Genomic DNA, 21,679 nt, shown 5'->3' with positions numbered 1-21,679 from the left:
GCCAGGAGGAATGGATAGAAAGAATCAACATGCAAAGAGGCCGGTACCTCCACTGCCAAATATAGCATCACAGACAACAGGTAGGACCAACCTGGACCTGATAGGACTGGAAGGGAAAGCTAGGGGTAGTGCATTCCTACCACAAGTGGGATGCCAGATCAGCCTTCTCCAGATGCAGGGACCCATCCCTAGAACTCTCATAACCATGCTGCTTGGGAGAGCCAGAGAGTTAAATAGCTGCATCTTGCATATGTGGTGAGACTGGTGAAATCTGATGATGACTATTCACACTAGAATGCATATCAAAATAAAAGGTCCTGTCGTGTGCCAAAATAAGAATAACCTCTTGTGGCATTTCAAGAATGGAAATATGTTCTAAATCGTGATGATCTCTTATCATGCTTTGACAGATAAATATCTCCTAGTCCCTTTTTAAGAATGGGATAAACCTATCAAGGACTATGAGACAGGATATACAATTTTGCAGAAAACAAACCACTTAAGTTTGTTATTTATAGTCATCTTGAATGATTTTGCAATATGATTGCAAAATGTTGTCACATGCTATATGAATTGATTGAATTTTAGCCTGTTAGTTTGTGTAGCTTGGTAAGCAACTTATTTATTAATTAGATTTTTATCCTGCCTATTACTTTATAAGTAACTCAAGGCAACATGCTTAATACTGCTTCCTCCTCTTATTTTGCCCACAACAACTCTCTGAGGTGGGTTGGATGGAGAGTGGTTGACTGAAAATCACCTAGTTGCCTTTCATGCTGAAGGCAGAGCTAGAACTCCCAATCTCCAATTTCTAGGCAGCATCTTTACCACTACACCAAACTGACACTTGTATGTGAACCCACCCTATATATTTGTTTATCATTTTCATTTGGAGAGATAAATTGACTTTCTATCCTTCAAGCTTCATAAAAAAGTTGCTCAGTGCTTTTTCTAACAGAGGAAATGTCCATCCTAGTTTCAGGAAGCAAAATGCCTATCTAATCCTTCTCTTCTCTTTTTGCTCTGTTGTGCTTTTATTGGAAATGACTTTTCTTTCCTAAAGGGACAGTTGTGTTAGTGTTACATGGGCATGGGTGTGGCATGTCACTAGATCTAATACTGAAAATGGATAGTTATACGTGTCTTAAAAGCATGTTTCAATTTCCCTCAGAGAACTGTGTCACACCTGATGGGTATTGAGCCGAGGTGGCCCAGTGGTTAGAGTGCAGTACTGCAGGCTACTTCAGCTGACTGCTAGCTGCAGTTCAGCAATTCAAATCTCACCAGCTCAAGGTTGACTCAGCCTTCCATCCTTCTGAGGTGGATAAAATGAGGACCCAGATTGCTGGGGGCAATATGATGACTCTGTAAAACACTTAGAGAGGGCTGTAAAAAGCATTATGAAGCAGTATATAAGTGCTGTTGCTATTGCTATTGTTTCAGTCACAGATACCAAGACCCCAACCAGCATGACTTCTTTCCCATGTTTCCCACCATCAGGTAGGCGGCTGTGAGTTCAGGATGTTACAGTAGTGATCTCAGTAGCAGTTATGACACTGACAGGTTTTTCCTAAGTATTTGCTCTGTTGCTTGGAAAACCACAATATTACACAAGAAGTGGCACTCCATGGCCATAAAAAGGCAGCCTGCCCCATGACTGCTTTACTTCACTCTTTCATCCAAACGCAAAGACGCTCAGTGTTAAAAGCTCATTAATAATCATTTGCAAAGAGGAAGAACTTGGTTTACCATTGGAAGCAACGCCTGAGCTGAATAAGGGGAATGCCAGACACATTGCAGAACTAAGGAAAATAATTGTGAAATTTCCAAGTTGTGTTTTCATTTCTTATCTTCTTCCTTCTCCAAAGAAATTATTATTTTTTCACTCAGTAAGGCATCTCTATTTCAGGTAAGTGATCAGGTTTCTAGCTCTTGCTTTTATCACTAAAATTTGTAGCTTCTCCCTTCTAAGCTCCTATAGTAACAGTAACAGAGTTGGAAGGGACCTTGGAGGTCATCTAGTCCAACCCCCTGCTCATGCAGGAGACCTGTACTAGGGATTCGAACCACTGAACTGCCGTCCTTTCTGATCGACAAGCTCAGTGTTTTAGCCACTGAGCCACCTAGTCAGGCTGAAGATGATGAACACCAGCCAAAAGATTGTGTCAATATGTATTTGAAACAAGATCACAGTTTGTGACAGATCCCTATGGATATATATGGATATATCCTTAGATGTAACTACACGGGTGCAACTTCTATGAGAATAAGGATTACATTACAAGGATTACATTACATTTGCTATATTGCAAAGGGGTGGCATCCCCCCCCCATTTTCCAATTGGTCAGATGTCCCAAGGTCATCACTTACTAATCTTTGCAAAGAGAAAATACTGGGGATCTAAGTGATTTACCATTTTTATTTTCTATTTTTCTGGTATTACTGAGATTTTGCTTACTGTACGTTGTTTATCGTTTTTGTCTCTTATTTATGACTCTCAGGTTTTTAGATTGTACTGTGGATGTTTTAACTGTATGACCTATTCTATCCAAGCCATGAAGAGTCTTTCTGAATTGTGATGGGGAAATATGTGAAATAAATAAAGGCTTATTTACAAATAGATGTGCACAAAGAAGAGGCATTCCTCCATAGACATATGTTAGATGGTGGATTTGAACTGAAGATTCTCTTTGTAAGGAGATGGAGTAGCCTGGCAGATGTTTTTGATGTTTGATAGCCATGACCTGACTTATTCAGTATTGCTGACAACACAGGAAACAGTAGTGGTGGTAGTGAGTCTCCTTGAAAGATTCCTCTCTTGATATTAACCTTTCCCATCCTCATTGACCAGCAACTGTGTCTTCCATTGTGCCATTGATCTTTGCACAGAGTTTCTGATGTTTCTACTGATACCTGGTAGTTCTAGATACTTGATTATCCAATCATGTGGCAGGAAGTTGAATGCCTTCTTGTAATCAATCCAAGCTACATTCAAGCTGGTCATTCTTCTCTTGCAGTTTTCCAAAATCATTTTGTCAATTAGGAGATGATGTTTTGTTCTTTTGCTGTTTGGGCAGTTTCTTTTCTGCTCAGGCACAAAAAACTTTTATTTAACTAGATGCTGTTGGACTGCATCAGGTACGACATCAGTTAGCCGTTTGAAAATTATTAGTAAGCAGGTTAATTGACCTTTTGCTGGATCTTTCATTATCAGATTTTGCCAGATGTTAACCAATCTTCAATTTCACCTTCTTGCAGTATGCTGTTAAATTGCTTGGCAGTGAGTGGATGGAAGGCAGTCAGATGTTTCAACCAAAAACCATGCACTTCATCTTCACCTGAGGCTGACTAATACTTCATCTTCCTTGCCCTTTTCTTTATCATTTCTGTTGTTATTACAAGTTCTTTCATTTCAGCTTCTTTTTTATTCTTGTTCACCTCTTTTAGCCAAGCTGCATTCTTGTTGTATTTCTTTGGGTTGTCCAGCAGCTGCATCCAGAATTACACTGTTTCTTCTTTGTTTGGTGCTGACTAGTTCATTGGAATCTCTCAATTGATGGATTGGTAGAAAAATATTACTGATCTGACTGAAGCTGGAGAGTCTGCCTACAGTGTGCAATTCAAGTTTCATATCTGCTAATCTCCTTGGTTATATTATTCAATTTCCAGTTATTATTTTAGTTATTAGTTATTGTTCACTGCTTTATTATTTTCAGTGCTTCCTTGATCTTCCTGGTTTCCAGCTGTTATTTCTTGATTAGGCATTCTTTGGCCTTCAAGTTCTTCAGCCTCCTTTCATTTGTTCTGGCTTGCTTGCATCTGATCTTAGCATGCTGATCTTATTTTCTAACCTGATCTTCAATTCTGTTAGTGCACTGTTGCGCTCCCCCACCCACCCATTTGTTGATTTTGCATTCAAAATCAGTCCAAGGTATTCAGTTATAACTGCAGCTGGGCTTTAGATTGGTTGATTAGTTACTTGCAGTGAGCTGGTGCTTTTATCTGATATAACAGTATTGGTATTATTAGTACTTGTATTAGCTGTTTCTTTGGAGCAAGCTGCAATGCAAGCAATCCTACTCTGTTGTTTTTCTATTGTTTGAGATGCTCAGTTATTCTTTGTTTCAGTTCCTCTTGTTTTTTTAGTTAGAGGACTTTGTTGTTTCTGAGAAGGCAGAGGGTTTCTTGTTCGGCAATGAAAGTAGCTTCCTCTATCACCAAGACCCCAGTGTGCCTCTAGAGCCTGAGTTACTTCTGGCAAGGCTTTCATTTCTTTGCCCTGGGTAGATCTTTTCTGTTCTCTGCAACTTTGGTTCTTTATGTATTTAATATTAAATGTATTTATTTAATTAATTTATTTAATCCTTTATTTTATATTATAAAAATCATTGATCTACTAGCTTCTGTTCTATTCTTTCTAATTTCTTACTTTTAATTCTGGATTTTATTCTTTCCAGAACTGGTATATTCTTTTCAGATATCTTCTTCTCATTGACACTGATTTCTAATAACAAATCATTATTTCTTTGTTTTCAATCTTTGTATACTTGCAACTGGTAAACATTTTTTCTTCTGGTTGTCCTGCAACTGCTAGGCTTGATTGCTTAGCCAGTACTCCTGAGTCCTGTAGCCTATTTGTCACCAGATGTTCAGAAACTCCAACACTTAATGTGGTCCTTATTGATCCAGGTGATGACCAATCCAATTTGGGTTTTTGTAAATTATGTTTCATCATATTGTTTATGGGAGAGGTACGCTTTGTCTGGCTCTTCTGTTGATACCTGTCCAGTATGGTTGAACTTCGGGCATAGCTCTCATTTTCCTCAGAGCACACAAGATCCACAATCACATCAAGGTACTGCCCCCCCCGGGAGATTATAATAATTATGATTATTTCTAATAAATCATCTGAATTTTTAGGTACATGTCTTGTTTTTTAGAGAACATTTAAAATGGAATTTCTACATGTTTATTTTATTAATAGTATTTCTATGCTGTTCTGTTCCAAAATAGTTCTGAGTAAATGCTGCTGTGTGAATGGGATATATTCTCCAGTAAATCCATCTAAGATTACATCTTAAATAAAAAGTTTTATGATGGCCAAGTGCCTGATTATATATGGAAAGGCTATATGACCTGTGACAAAATGTATTAGCTCTCTATTCAATATTTTAAACACAATCATGCATGAGCACACACAGTCACACAGACATAAATATATACTGATTAAACAGTAGAACCTCTGGTCACGAACGCTTCTGACCACGACCAAATCGGGTTCCGACCAAAAAATTCACAATTTTTTTTCCGCGGCCAATTTCCCCTTTTGTCCCATTTTTTTTTGGTAAGCACCAAATTTCCAAAATTAGGTTTGGATCACAACCAAATTGGTTTGCGACCAAAGTTATGGAACAAATTATGGTTGTGACTGATTCTACTGCAGAGGTTCTACTGTACTGATTGTAGTGCCATAACACATACCCCAGAGAATACCAAATACTAAATAGCATTTTTTTTCTTTGTCTAGGGATTTATATGTCTGCTGGAGCATTGACACCATTTCCTGTTCCCCCAGAAGGTGAGTTAATATGATTATTTTGACTTCTCTATTCTTGGAGAATATGCTAATTAATTCAATTTTGTTTCCTCTTTCTCCTGATTAACAGGTCAATTTTAATCCATTCTCCATCCAAGCTACCATGACTTTGGCAGATGGTTGCAGGAAAATGCAATCCCTTCAAATGGTCTATAACTTTTATTGTTTTATCAATGCATAAAATACAAAGAAAAATAAAAATAGGAAATTAAGGGAGGAAAAAAAGGGGAAAGAAAATATGAGGTACCAGAGAAGAAAGAAAAAGGCGTTGACTTCCAACTCTTTTTAGTACAGTACCACCTCAACTTCAACTTTTTACTTTTACATAATAGTATATAACTAGCCATTTGTATAACAACAAATCTATCTAATCGGCAAAACCAAAGTCAAAGTTTCCTTTTTTTCCATCACAAGCACAAAATCCAGAAGTGATATCCAAATAAAAAGCATAAATATATTTTCCTCTTTGAACAGATCAATTTGCACTTAATAATCTTTATAAACTATCACCATTTATAGTAATAAAATTCACTGTATTCAGATTCTTAAAGGGAAAATATTTTTTCATCCATTTTAAAGCATTAATCTTTTCTTTAATAACATTTCTAAACGTAAAACATTCTAATGCTTCACTGTCAGACCAATAAAATTCCAACTAACTCCAATAAACTCATTAAATTTAGATCATTTCCTCCAAGTTACCCCCATAGAATAATTTTTCTTCTTCTTGTATACATCCTTTTCAAAGCTCTAGATTTTTATTTATGCTAATACATCTTTTTCTTTAACTTTCTCTTAACATAGATATTTTCAAACACACTTTCAATCATATTTTACAAATTTTAGGAATTATTTAAGCATTATATATAAAGGAAAAAATACATTTTTTAACTTTAGATTAAGACTTTCTTTCAATTACAAATATCAAAGCGATGAAAATCCATCCTGATTCCAAATGACTCAAGTCTAATTGTCATGCCACCAATATCATGTAGCTTCAGCAATTCATTTCCTCATTCCAGTAGCAACTTTGACTGTCACACATCTTCCAATGTTCAAGTTGCCACATCTCCCCACTGTCAGTTGTTTTTTAAAACAATTTTTAAAGACAGGTTTGGAGCTGTTTTGAAAGATAGTTAAACCCAAAATTAAAAGTAGCTACTGAAATTGGGATGGGACAACTTGCCACAGCCAAATTGCCACAAGACAACTCACTGAAGGACAATTCAACAATTCAATTTAATTATTTAAACTAGTTAAACATTATTTTAATTTTTATCATTCACATTTCATTTTGTCCCTCCTTCAACATCCTTTCTTTAATGATTCTATGCCACTATTTCTTCAATCTTAGTGTAACTCTTGTCCTGCAGTGAGTTGTCCCGTGATTGGCCATGGTGAATTGTCCTTTGGCGAGCTAGCTGAAGCTAGTTGCCTGTTGCACGTTGGCTGTGGCGAATTGCCATAGACCCTACTGGAATTCCTTCTTGTTGATTACACTATCCCCCTGCCTTTCTGCTGTTTGGGGGATTACTTTTGACATGAGCTTAGTACTCTTTTAGACGATAGTTAAATCTGTATTTAAAAGGTTCTTTCTCAGATGCGAGCAACAGAGCCACTTGTAAATAGCTAAGATAAACAACTTTATTGTCTTCTACCTATGTCACAAGAATCTCCCCAGACTGCTTGCATTCCACTGGGAAAAACCAGATAATGGATCTTGCAGGAGATCAAGCTCATGATCAAGTTTACAGCTGTGCAATGAATCTAAGCTTAGTGCCCGTCCTTTCAGCCTAGCGGGAAGTTTCTAACAACTTTGTCCAGTCCTGTCAGCCAGACAAGAGAAATAGGCGATGAGCAAATTCTTTAGGTTCCAGGTCTCTGATCCATGAGTTTATAGATTTGGCAAGTAACTCCCCTCTGCTTGATTTGCTTCCTTGTTCAGTGCTGGTATCTAAGACTGCCAAGACTGGGCAAGGGGGCAAGAGAAGATTCATAGATCCAGTTCTTTATTCAGCAGGTCACTGGCTCTATGAATTGATCCATGAGATTGGAGACCTGGTGAACAAGGTTTGAAAGAACCAGACTTCTGTGCTACCCAACATAGAATGGCCCTGGAGGGTTGTGCCTATTAACAGGCTTAATGAAATCTAGTAGATAATTTGTACAGCAAAATATATCAAGAGAAGAGCTGAAACACTATTTTGGAAAGCTACATACAAATTAAAACTACCTCTGAAGTGGGATGGGATAAGGCCATGAGAATATGTCCTTTAAAAGCAGCAGGGTATCTTTATGCCATGGTTAGAAGGACATGAACCTCAGCAAAAAAACCAGCTCTAGCTTGGCAGGATATTTTTAATTTTTTTCTATTATTCAAAGGGGATGAAGAATAGATGGCAGAAGTATTAGATATTACACTGAGAAAGAACTTGAAACAGTGGCTATATATAGTACTATCTCTTCCTCTCTTTGTTATTTAGAAATGACTTGGATTAGTATGTGATGAAGAAAATAGCAACTTCTCAGGCCAAGTTTCCAATATTTTCTGAGTCCTAATTGATATGTTAGGAGATGTATAAACCAGGCCTGGTTAATTACTCTGCCAGAAACTTGTGAGGATTACTGCTGAGGAAACTTGCAAGCAGTTTCCTTTATTATTCCTTACCTACAGACAGAAATCTGGCCAAACTAAAGCAACTACTTGTTACTTTAAGAAGTTCTAGGGAGGAGCTGTCTTGACCCTCTTTCTCCCAAACAAACTATCTAAACTTCACTCTCTCTGGAATGTCCCCTCTCTTCTGGAAATCCAAATTACATTCCAACCCCCACCTACCATTCTTCTTCCACAGTAGTCTAAAATGGCTACATGTGATACTCTTCCCTGCCCCCAATACAGCAGTGGAAGCATCTGAAATTTACTTTGCATTGAATATGGAAATATTGTAGCATGCCTAGCCAACTATATTCTTTTCTTCTCCAAATCCAAAATTCAGTGATAAAGCTTCATCCAACTACTCTGGTTACTCCCCTATGTTAGTGTTTGCACAACTGTTTGATTTATATCTTCAATTACAGATATTTACTGTAGCATTTATATTCATGGATCATAACTTAAAGATAATGTAAGCATTTTAGAGCAAGAATGAAATTTTGTAAAGACAGAAGATTGAACCACAAAACTGCATACAGTATAATTGTGTGGAGAAATGGGTGGAAAGTTGACAATTAGAAAACATAGGAAGATTCTAGGCTGCCAAGGAGGAGACAACATTGAGGTGACATAGCAGTTTGTATTCCCAAAGTAGCGGTATTGCCAATGAGATGAAAATAACATGAAGCAATGAAACAAGTATCTACCACTAATACGTCTTTTCAACTAAATAAAATTAGATTGCAAATTTCATTAAAACTTGATTAAAATAACAAGAAACTGAATTAAAGGTGATTCAACTTTTCTAATACATTTACAATCAATAAAATCATATTGGATTGGCTGTGGATTACTTTGTACTGTACTTAGAAAGATTAAGAGTTAACCAACTCTTTTTTTCTGTTTAGATTCACCCAGTCATTTGGATGATGATGATTATGATGATGGTAGTGCTGTAACAATATCTTTCCCTGCAAAAGCAATGGAAAAGAAAGAAGGTATTGTCTCTTTTAGTGCAGCCATAGTAATATTTGTTAAAGAAAGGAGGGTTTTATTTAGTAAGCTACTGATAACAATTATTTTTAGGGCTGTTTAACACTTCTGATTTGAAGAGAAAGATAATGTGGAGGTGTACTGAGGCTTGTAAAAAAAATCATTTTTCAGAAGAGGAATTCTAATCCATGTTACCATCTTACAGAGTTTTCATGATTATTGAAAATCTCAAGGATCTCTTTCTCTTTTAACTAGCACCTGTATAAAAATCAGACAAATACTACTGTAGCTTCTATAGCTTTGCACTGCTCTACCTAAGTCTAAAGCTTCATGCCTTATAGGTTTCTTTTGTAGTGTGTCTACAAATGCCTACTTTGGCTTTATCCCTTTATGAGTCAGTTTCAAATGTAAAACATTTTTTTTTATATATTTTGCTTCTACTAAAGAAAGTCAACCTTTTATTTAGTTCAAGAAACATGTCCCATTTTAGGTTACAAGTACAAGCTTGTCTACATAAATTTGCATCTTTGTGCGCCACAAAATTAATTGGTGTAAAGTAAACCTTGTTATTAATCTTCTCTTCCACAGCTCCTTCCATCTGTAAACCTGCAAAGGAGAATAACTCTAGAAAGCTTCACATACCCATTCTCTATGTCCTAGTAGCCATAGGTTTTGCAACATGGATTACTTTCTTTTTCTTGGTCCTGGAGAAATGTAAGTGATTCCCGGTATCAATAGTATTGTTAGGAATTCCAAGGATGAGAACTGAGAACTTGTAGCAGTGAAGAATTCCTTGAACAGTGAGCTACCATAAATGTACATATTAGCTTCTCTATGCAATGACCGTTGGATCTGCTCAACAGGAAGAGATGTAAAATGTTTATACTCAGGCAGCCAGGTGGTCTCTTAACCAGGTGTTCTTAAAACTGCTACTAGTGACTGATTCTTGACTTTAACCTGCTCATTCCCCAGCTTTAACTCTCTCAATTGTTTTTAAAATACTTGATTAAAAATGTAGATTTTCAAAATGGCTCATTGGTTTTCAACTGGAGAAAAAACAAATATTTTCTACTGGCAAAAATGCATACTTCCCAGTCAGTAAGAAGTATTCCATCCATTCCAGTCACTTATATCGGCCATTTTCTCCCCAGAATTCTCAGTCAGCTCATCGTTTGGGAAGTTGCAGGTCTACTATTATGTTTACATTGTCTATCCATTTTTTTCTTGGTTAGGTATAGGAGTGGTTTACTACTGACATCTCCTGCACAGTATAAAATATCTTTTTCTCATTGCTAAAGTGATTATCTTTCTCCCACAATTTTCAATATTGCTCCTACCCAAGATGGCCTGCTCGTTTTAACTGGATACCTGGATGTTTTACTGGAAACCTTGGGTGACCCGGCAGGGACTTCACATATACCTACATGCTATGTAGGCTTGTATAATACTCAGTATGTAGGTATAATACATACACTCTCAGTATTCTTTATTTCTGCCTTCAGGAAGAACACTTCCCCTTCCCTGACTATGAGGCAGCATAGTCAGAACTGAGATGGGGAAAAGGTGTCAAATTTTTGCCATATTAATTAAACAGAGGCTTATAACTGTGCAGACTATAAACAATTGTTGCTAGTCCTTAAAACATGGATATACTAAGCCCCTTCATCTGGCTACTGAAGAATTTGTGTGATGACTAATAAGTAACAATAACATGTTTATTCGGAACAGAATATGGGGCATTATATTAAATTATAACAATTTAATTTGGGAATGATTATTAGAAGCAGGAAAAACTTAAGGTATCTTTGGATAAAGGTGAAATAAATAATGCAAAAGCCAGTCTACTTCTCAATAAAAATATCCAATGCAAATAGTTTGGAGAAGAAATTGTGGTAGTTAACAGATTTTATCTTCCTATACTGAAAAAATGATAATGATGGTAATTATAGCCTAGGATAGAGAGATATCTGTTACATAGGAGAAAGATTATGAGAGAATTAGACATAGTTTTAAAGGACAGAGACGCCATACTGACGAATAACATTCATATTCTCAAGGCCTTGATTTTCCAGGTGAATTTATGGTTCTGAAAGCTGTACCTCCATAAAGGCTGAACAAAGAAAAGTAATTGCCTTTGAATTGTGGGGATGGAGAAAATTGCTGACAACACTTTGTATCACAAAAAGAACAAATCATTTAATATTAGACGAAGTAAAATCAGAGTGCTCATTGGAAATTCTATAGCCTAATTTGGACGTGCACAGCTTAAGTAATTGGAGTAGAGGCTCAAGGCTTAGAAAAATTGAATGCCATAGAAAAAAAAACTAACAGAAGACAAGGTGGTTGGAAATTATTACAGATGACATAAACATGAGCTTACAAGAACTCAATTACTCACAGGCAGTTCTGATTAATGGGTCATGAGGAATTAGAGAGGTCTCAAAAATTAAACAATACAACATTACAACGAAAGGTTATAATATATCTATCAATACAATATAGAAGAAGTAAAGGTTATGTAATGTAAATCTTCGTGGAATGCATTATCTGATGGTCAAAATTTGATGAGTTGCTGAAAGAAATTTAAAAGGAATTCTGAACAACAAAAATTGTAATAGAACTTAATCAAGTTCAGTACTGAAATTACTTAATTTTAAAGTTCTTAAACAAATCTGTTGTATTTATTATAAGTTTTATATAATTTTGATTAAATCTTGTTAGTATTAAATAAAATTGGGAGGTGCTTTAGTTTCAGATCCAAAATGGTACTTCAGTGCATATAAGGCTATGAAAGTGGCACCTGTCTGCAGCTCTCAAAAGGAACTGTGGTTTTTCATAGGATTGTGTGGCTTAGCTTAACATCTATAATGATAATTTTAATGCTGCACAATTTCTAAACAAAAATTATTTTGGATTGCAGTAAAAAACAAAAATGCCACATTTTGTCTCATTTTCTTCTTCAGACTCAGAAATTTCAGAGAAGATAGAGAACTTAAACCTAAGCAACTCCAAGAAGTTTGCAAAAAGTAAGCACTCTGCTTTAAATATTTATACTGTATGTCTTTAATTATCTTGCGAATGGCACAAAACCCAAACTAGGTGGCACTTTTAATATGAAGTTGCTAATGGATCTCATCAGCTGCAGGGCCCAAACTGCTAAGGGCCATAGTCACTCTTGGTCTATAGTATATTCAACTTCTTTCTGCTACGGTTCTGTCTCTAGTTGCTGTTTGTGTGCATAATCAAGCATAACCACTGATCTACCTTTTAATGCTGCACAATTTCTAAACAAAGATTATTTTGGATTGCAGTAAAAAACAAAAATGCCACATTTTGTCTCATTTTCTTCTTCAGACTCAGAAATTCTAGAGAAGATAGAGAACTTAAACCTAAACAACTCAGAGAAGTTTGCAAAAAGTAAGCACTCTGCTTTAAATATTTATACTGTATGTCTTTAATTATCTTGCGAATGGCACAAAACCCAAACTAGGTGGCACTTTTAATATGAAGTTGCTAATGGATCTCATCAGCTGCAGGGCCCAAACTGCTAAGGGCCATAGTCACTCTTGGTCTATAAGTATATTCAACTTCTTTTTGCTATGGTTCTGTCTCTAGTTGCTGTTTGTGTGCATAATCAAGCATAACCACTGATCTACTTTCATCTTCTAGTACTAGAAGTTTTTTTAAAAGAAGGAAATATCTTCTAAACTAAAATATCTTGGATTCTGACATATCTAGTTTACAGTATAATCCTTCCTTCTTTGTTTGATTAAATTAGTTACTCTGTGTCCAATGATATTCTTTAACATACCAATTTGAAATCATAACCTTCTTTTGAATTTGTAGATTTTTGGGGGACAGGTTTGCTTGTTCCCCATGTCTTTCTACACATTTGGTGACTTTATAGATCATTCCTGAGATCTCTGCAGTTCTTGGGGTTGGCTTCTCTTTTATTCTTGGCAAATTTTATTGTTTGTTCTGACATCCAGTTTATTTTGTTTTGTGACCTTTGGCAGTCTCTTTTCATGTGCATCCTTAACAACATCTTTGACTTCATTCCATACTTACTCTGCTTTCATATTAATTAGGTTCAGGACTTCAAAGTGATTCCTGATGATTGCTTAGAAAATGATGGGAATATGCTTCAGATCATATAGGGGAAACTGATTGGCTTTGTTCTTTTGCTTTAATTTGAATTGGAACTTGCTCAAGAGCAGTTCATGATCTGTTCCCAGGAGTGTATAGCCACATATTTGTTGTTATAATTAAGCTCTTCTACTTTCTTTTATTAATAATGTAGTCAATTTGATTTTTGAGTTTTCTATCTGGTGATATCCATGTATATAGGCATCATTTCAGTTACAATAAAACTGTGTTAGCATTGAAGAAAGCATTGGATTGGCAAACATGGATAAGTGGCTCTTCTCCTTCATTTGTTTCCCAGATCACACAATTCAATTACATTTTTCGCCTTAGTATTTCCAAATTTGGCATTCCAGTGCCAATCATAAGCAGTACACCGTGTCAATTTCAAATTGAATTTGACCAGAAAACTGGTCAACTTCCTCTGTCGCATCAGTGTTTGGACCACAAATTTGGATGGTCATCATAATAAAAGATTGCCTACAAAATATAATTGACATTAGTCCATATTTTGTCTCATCTTTCTTCATTGGACTTAGCAATTTTAGAGGAACTACAGAACCAAAACCTAAACTAAACTACTCAAAGAAGTTCATGAAAGGTAGCTCACTGTATCTGTTTAATATTTATATCTTTAATTATCTTGTAAAGGAGACCAAAGATAAACTAGACAGCAATTTTAGGGTGAAATTGCTAATAGACCCCATGTCAGCACTTCAAGCTGCATTTACTCTAGTGCTGACATAAGAAGGAGAAGCGTCTGGAAAGGGATGTTGACTTTTCACCTACTTATTTTCCCTGGAGATAATATCCCCTAGGAGATGGGATGGGAGGGGGGAAATTCCTTTGAGCTGGAGTAGATTAGTGGTAGAATGACTTGGAAGATGGCCAATGAGTGCAGGGGAGTGGGGAACGGAAAGGGAGGGTTTGGGGGCTGGAAGTCAATGTTGGCTTCGATGGAGTCGGGTTTAGAATGCTGTGCTTAATAAATAGGAGTTTTTCTTCAAAGACTTTGTTTGAAATGCAACTTATTTGAGACAACCTCGAAACTTGACACCCCAGCTGCTAAAGACCATATATATTCTGTCCTTGAAGCCTGGTCTTCATAGCTTTAGTGGCCGCTGGTTTCACAGGCTACTGTTGGATGTCAGGTTGGTCTGTAATAAGGCTATCATTATCCATGATACAATATAATCATGGACGACAGTGTGAATTTGGAATATATCACTGAGATCTGGCTGGATGCAGAAGGGAGCTGGCTTCTCAGAAATGTGGCCCACTTTTCAGGTATGACATTAGCCAAGACTCTGAGGTAGAAATAGGGGTATGATCTCTGTCATCCAGGAGACTCTGGAGGCTTCCAGGCCTCTGTTTCACAGATAACTGGATTTAGAACTCTGTTTGGGAAGTTGGGCCATAGAGATCAGATGGAATTGCTACTTGTATATATAAAACTCTCTGCTACTGAGCAAGCTCCCTACTAAAGATACTTGATTCTGATGGTGGAGTTTCCCAGGCTTATGTTGGGGGATTTCAATCTGATTTTGCTTAGCCCAGAATTGGAGGCAGCTCAGGAATTCTTGACCACCATGTTAGTGACCTGAGCAATAGATGACTTATTCTCATGACATGACATCTCTGTCAGCATTTTGATTTGTCTTTTAGTGATGAAAGACCTGGATTATGTTAAAACAACACAGTTGATGGCTGAACAATATTCAAGTAACAGGTTCACTGAAACTGAGGACATTTTAGGTAAGACATCTCTAAAAAAAAGTTCTACATCTGTATTCTTCTAAATGGCAAGTGGGTCATCCTGGTTGGAAAATGTGAATATCAGAAATAGTCAGGAAGCCAAGGAAAATGCATATAACAAACATATTTTCAGTCACAAAGTTTCCCTTGCTGTTTAACATTGTATTGGGAAAGAACCATCCTGTCCAGATTCTGTTCTGAACATCTGAAATCTACACTTAGAGGAAGTGAAGGTTCCTAGACAAGGCCTTTAGGAATATAGAGAGCAGAGTTGCTTAGCACTACTCTTTTCATACATTATTTGTAGGTCCTTTGGGGGGGGTTGGGCTTTTTCAGGAAACTGAAGCTTCCACATGATGCTGTCCATGATGTATTTCAAAGCTGTAAAAAGAAGTACATGTCTCAGTTTCCTTATTAAAATACAACCAGAAATGCACGAAATTTGTATACAGTATTCAAAAACAGGAAAAAGCAGAAAAACAGCTTCTATAGACTACAGTGGCAAGTATTTAGTGTGACATCCCTTACACTTGAGCAACAGCACTCATCTGGCTCCCATAAACATAAATGGAATGGAACCCTAAGTACTATTATTGTTAACACCAGTATGTATCCTACTATTTGATGCCAAAATGACTGCTGTGCAAAAAGTTCTATTACACCAGGTTTGTGCAATACATGCTTGAGCATTACATACAGTACAAACACAGGATGTACGACTGTAATACATTGGAAGCTTGCTAATAAGACCAATTTTCAATTATATCATTCCAGTCAAAATATCAAAGATCACAGAATTTGACGGACATAAAAGCATACTTTTGCATCAGCAAGGCCACTCTCAAAGGAAATCAACAAACAAATGGGATGTTAAAGATGTGGTATTCAAGACCAAAAAATAATCATGGAGAGTCATTAAAACTTTTCTAAAATGACAAAACGGGAAGTGGCCTAAGACTTTTGCACAGTACTGTATGTGTGCTGCCCACTTAAACTGTAATTTCATATGCCTATGTGATCTCAGCTATTTCTAAACACTATTGCAGACTAATAGAGGCTTCTATCATATTTGCTTGTAGAATCTGTCTGCAGCCAGGGAAAAATCACAATTGATCATTCATGCCCCTACAGTTGGAAGCATCAAAGGAAATATTGTTATTACTTTTCAACTGAAAAGACAAACTGGACTAATGCTTTGTCGAATTGTATTAATCGTAACGCATATCTGGTTAGCATTTCATCTGATGATGAACAGGTAAGTCCTCCTATATAGCTGATTCTGGTAAGAAATCAGATTTAAAAAAAATTAGCAGTTCCTAACACTGAACTTTTCTGGACAGAGACCTCTGATGTTCCTGGGTTCTGCTGAAGCCATTCTCCGAATGTAGAAGTCACAGCCCCAAGCATTCCTATTACACTGGGACCACATTGGCTTTTTACTTTCCACATCCTCTCTAGTTCCTTCTTCAGGCCCTGGTACTTCTCCAGCTTCTGTGATTCTGTAATGGAGTGGGTTGTAGTGGTGTTCCAGCTTCAGCTGTTGGCTGCACTTCCTGTTATTCTTCTCTCATATATTTCATCTATCCTCTCTCGTTAGGTCTGCTACTTTAGTAGCATTCCATCATTTCCAGGTTCTCTTGTCTCATCCATATATGGTTTGTTCCAGCAGTATGGTATGTTCTGGGGTTGTTTCATTTGCTATCTCCCATATATCTTTAATACGAACATCTATACTTGCTATTCATTTTGAGAAGCATCCATTTATGCCCTGAGTGAATTTTTAGTAGGCTTTCACAAAGGTGGCATCCAAAGAGTCATGTTTGGCACCTATTTGTAGTCATTTTAATAGACACCGAAAAACCTTTCTTTCCTTAAAGTTCTTCATTTGCTGCTACCCAGTTTTATATTACTTTATTCTGTTGCTGGCTTTATTCTGTTTCAAGTTCTCTTTTATTTTAATAATTTTAGGATTTTTTTGTTGTTATTCGGTCAATATAGTAATAGAACATAAAACAGTGAACCATAGGGTGGAAGGGACTTCAGAACTCTTCTAGTGCAACTTCCTGATTATACCATCACGGTAAAATGGTTGTCCAGTCTGTTTTGAAAACTTCAGTGACAGAGCACCCAGAACTCAGGGAGGCAAGCTAATTCCATTCATTAATTGTTCTCACTGTTAGAAAATTTATCCTTACTTCTCTTTAAAAAGCTTCCATCCATTACTTCTTGTTCTGCCCTTTGGTGCTTTGGAGTCAATCCCCTATATTGCAATCCCCTCTTGCAGTATAAAGCACCATTATCACTTCTGGTGATCATGATCAGTGGTGAGTTTCAAAATTTTTTACTACTGGTTCTATGGGTGTGGCTTGGTGGGCATGGCATGGCTTGGTGGGCGTGGCTTGGTGGGTGTGGCAGGGGAAGGATACTGTAAAATCTCCATTCCCTCCCCACTCCAGGGGAAGGTTACTGCAAAATCTCCATTTCCTCCCAATCAGCTGGGACTCAGGAGGCAGAGAATAGATGGGGATGGGGCCTGTCAGAGGTGGTATTTACCGGTTCTCAGAACTACTCAAAATTTCCACTACTGGTTCTCTGAACTACTCAAAATTTCCACTACTGGTTCTCCAGAACTGGTCAGAACCTGCTGAAACCCACCTCTGATCTTGATGTTATCCCTCTGTTGATGCAGCCCAGGATTGCATTGGCTTTTTGGCAGGTGTTTTTCCAGCCTAAGTGCAGAACTTACCTCTCTAGCCACTGAACTGCATCTTGTTGGATAGAACCCAATGCTGAAGTCTGTCAAGATCTTTCTGAATCTTGAGTCTGTCTTCCAAAGCGTTAGCAATCCCCCCCCCCAGCTTGGTAGCATTTGTAAATCTGATGAGATCCCTTCTATCCCCTTGTCCAGATCATTTATGAAGATGTTGAAGAGCACTGAGCCCAAGACAGAACCTTGAGGTACCCCACTGCATGTTTCCTTCCATGTTGATGTAATTCCATTAAGGAATGCTGGATGTGGTTGGTCAGTCAATTGTGAATACATCTGGTGGTGGTATTGTCTATCCCATATTTTTCCACCTTATCAAGAAATAATCTGTGTTCTGCTTTGTCAAATGCCTTACTATGTCCACATGTTTAGTCACTTTATCAAAGAGGGATATAAGGTGCCTCTGTTATGATCTGTTTTTGACAAATTTATTCTGGCTTATAGTAATCACTTTGTTCATTTTTAGGTACTCACAAATCCTACATTTACCTTTTCCTGAATTTTCCCAAGTATTTATGTCAAGCTGATTGGCCTATACTTTTTTGTTTCAGGGTTTTCTGACAAATAACCTCAATGAAGTTGACTATTGGCTGGGTATGAGTGATTTAGAAGGAGCGTGGAAGTGGAAAGACAGTGGTATGCTAATCAGTACAAGGTGAGTATATTTTGGATGTTTTTCTTTTCTTTCTTTTTTAAGCCCCATGTTTCAGAAAACAAATTTTAATAAACTCAGGGGGAAAAAATTAATAGGATTTCACAGATTTGGAAATTTATGAAGAAAAAGAGCTCAAAATATGTGGGAGCTTCTAAAAAAAGAGAATTTGAAAATATATTTGCACATAATCCCTATGAGGAAAAAATGTAGGACAGCAGAAAACTTGGGGCTACACAATTTTTTTTTAAAAAAAGGATATATAAAGGAGATGGAAGGGAGAATATGAGTGATATGGAACTGCAGAGATGGTGTGTGAAAGCTAAAGCTCAGAATGAGTCCTGGTTGGTGACAAGTGCCCAGAATTATAATAAGTGTGCCTTTGGAAATATTCAAAACAATAGGAAAATAATTAATATACTAGTTGCTCAGCAAAGATGGCAAAATGCCCACAGGTAGCAAGATGACATAGCTATTTGGTATAGTCTTCTTGACCCAGAAAAGACGTGTTCCACCAGGAAACAGTGAAGACAAAATAACAAGTCCGGGTGAAATATTGAGACTGACTGAAATGGAATGGGAATACCAAAATATCTGTTTCCTTTGAATGAGTTTGTATCTTTGGGTTCAAATGAACATCATCTCTAGTCTGTTTGAACAATCTTAGAGTAGAAGGAAACCACAAAATGACTGCAGATCAAACATGGTGAACTCATTGGTGCTCTCTGAGTTTGATTATTTGCTTGCAGAGATTTCATTAACCAACTGGAAACATCATCCAGTGCTAATGAGACTTGTTCCTTATGTGTGTGTGTGGGTGGTGTGTGTGTGTGTGTGTGTGTGTGTGTGTGTGTGTGTGTGTGTGTCAGTGTTGGTGGGGTGTGGTTGATTAGGGTATGGTTTTCTGCTTGTTTCCCAGTGTTAATCCATGCTTTTGTGGATGTTGGTTGCTGGAGTGGATATGTTTGCCCCCCCCTTTTTTCCTTCTTAGCTTTATATTGTGCTTTTATTTCTATGTGTTTATTGACAGCTGATTTGTCTGAATGCCAAGCTTCCAATATTTCTCTAGTGTTTTTGGATTTGACTTGGTCTAGGATGCCCTCACAGTTTTTCCCCGAATGCCATCATTCTGCTAAACAAATAATTCCCTCAACACTGTCAAACTATTCACTAAGGCTGCATTACTATTATTATTAGTCTTCTCATTGTTCCTATCACCCATCTCCTCCCACTTATGACTGCATGACTGTAACTTGGTTGCTTATATCCTTACGATTTATATAGATATTGTTTCCTAGTATGGTTTGATTGCTTATTTTTACCCTATGACTATCATTAAGTGTTGTACCTTATGATTCTTGACAAATGTATCTTGTCTTTTTATGTGCACTGAAAGCATATGCACCAAAGACAAATTCCTTGTGTCCAATCACACTTAGCCAATAAAGCAAAGCTATTCTATTCTATTCTATTCTATTCTATTCTATTCTATTCTATTCTATTCTATTCTATTCTATTCTATTCCATTCCATTCCATTCCATTCCATTCCATTCCATTCCATTCCATTCCATTCCATTCCATTCCATTCCTATTCCTATTCCTATTCCTATTCCTATTCCTATTCCTATTCTTCCCCATAATTGATAAAATCCATTTCCCAGTAAAATAAACCCTATCTTTCAGTTAGATGAGGTTCAGTAAGTTTGTGTACATCACATTCACCAAATTTCTCATGTGTTGACCATTTTTGCTTGATTTTAGAAACCAGGTCAAAATTTGTAAATGCCAGATGTCTGTGTCCATACTTCTCTTCTGTCACTTTAACTCTTGAGAAAAAAGTGGACAATACTTCTTAGTTGCTGCATATCTCTCTCCTCCCCAGAACTGCAGAGCAGAAAGAGGGACTCTGGCCACATGAGCTACATAATTAGCAAACTCATCCATATAGAAGATACAACTTATATTCTATTCCATATGTCATTAATACCATGCTAATAATTATTTTAAGAGGAAGATTAAAAACACTAGGTCATAATCTCAAGGTAGAATGCATGAATAATATAGCATATTCATAAAAATATAGATAATTACATGTTAATATTAAATACTCTGTTATTTTCTTTCTAGTTTTTGGAATCGAGGAGAGCCAAGCAAGGATGAGAACAAGGACTGTGGGATCATGTATCCCAATGGGACATGGGCATCTGCTGTGTGTTCTGCTCAAAATAGGTGGATTTGCAAAAAGAAATTGATCTGCTGAAACAATTCTTTTAGTTGTGTGCTCCTGATACAGGATTTATATAATCAGTTATGTACTGAAGATACTTAGTAACCAGACAGAAGTTAGCATGTTCTTATCATTCATATTGTGATGCACAATTCCATATTTGCCCATATCAAAATGTATAGATAATTGTATGATTAAATAGTTCCTTCTCTGCAGCTGATCCATATTTCTCATAGTTCGCATAATAAAACTTGGGGCAGAGCAACAGGTATACTTTCCTGTAGTTTCTTCATAAATAACAAAAAATTAGACATGTTAAATTAATGTACTAATATAGTAGGCACTTTGGTCCATAGAAACATTGTCAATTCCTGCCCTCCAGTCGCCTATAATAATGGGGCACTCTGACAGAGAGCATATACCCAGTGTTTTTAAAATGGTGCGGCTACAATCCTAATTATTCATGAATGTCGCATGATAATAGTCGAGGCAATGAACACATTAGTTTCAGGAAAATTCCCCAAACAAAACTCAGAAAGTATGATTCCTTGTATAAAAACCAGGAGAAAACTTTTAGAATTTGAAGTGGTCAGGCTGCCCAAAAAGCCACTCATCAGCTTGAGTTTTAGTTATATGTGAACTATTAAAGATTTTAAGAAGCGCAGGTTTTCCCCCCCGCCCCTTCCTTAATTATATAACTTTTAGCCTCTAGGGTCACACACATGTTCCATTCTTGAGAACTGCCCTAGCATTCCCCTACCATTTACATATCCCGCTTCTTCCACCTCACTTGCACAAGCACTCATTAAGCTGCTTCTCAAGCTCAATTGCAAGGTGGTAGTGAAAGTGGAGTGGGGAATGCAAGATGCAGTTTTTGGAGGTGCATGTTTA

General features: G+C 36.9%; 1 protein-coding gene across 1 annotated transcript; it reads left to right on the top strand.

Annotated features, from left to right (window-relative positions):
* Positions 1-5: 5 nt before the first annotated feature.
* LOC139310211 (low affinity immunoglobulin epsilon Fc receptor-like) lies at positions 6-20,821 on the top strand. Its single transcript, XM_070934372.1, has 10 exons — positions 6-80; positions 5,529-5,579; positions 9,159-9,248; positions 9,832-9,957; positions 12,207-12,269; positions 12,598-12,660; positions 15,052-15,141; positions 16,221-16,396; positions 18,460-18,563; positions 20,689-20,821. Exons 1-10 carry the CDS (start codon positions 11-13, stop codon positions 20,819-20,821), a joined length of 966 nt encoding a protein of 321 aa, XP_070790473.1. The 5' UTR covers positions 6-10.
* The last annotated feature ends 858 nt before the right edge of the window (positions 20,822-21,679 follow it).

The sequence above is a fragment of the Pituophis catenifer genome, unplaced genomic scaffold (genome assembly GCF_029215685.1).
Source record: "Pituophis catenifer annectens isolate HBS135680 unplaced genomic scaffold, rPitCat1.0.hap2 SCAF_2, whole genome shotgun sequence".
NCBI lineage: Eukaryota > Metazoa > Chordata > Lepidosauria > Squamata > Colubridae > Pituophis > Pituophis catenifer.
This window is presented reverse-complemented; position numbering and strand designations above follow the sequence as displayed.

Coding starts and splice junctions, on each gene's coding strand:
- LOC139310211 (XM_070934372.1), top strand. CDS start 11: ATGGATAGAAAGAATCAACATGCAAAGAGGCCGGTACCTCCACTGCCA. Junction 15,142..16,220: donor TGAAACTGAGGACATTTTAG/GTAAGACATCTC, acceptor ATTTGCTTGTAG/AATCTGTCTGCAGCCAGGGA. Junction 16,397..18,459: donor TTTCATCTGATGATGAACAG/GTAAGTCCTCCT, acceptor TTTTTGTTTCAG/GGTTTTCTGACAAATAACCT.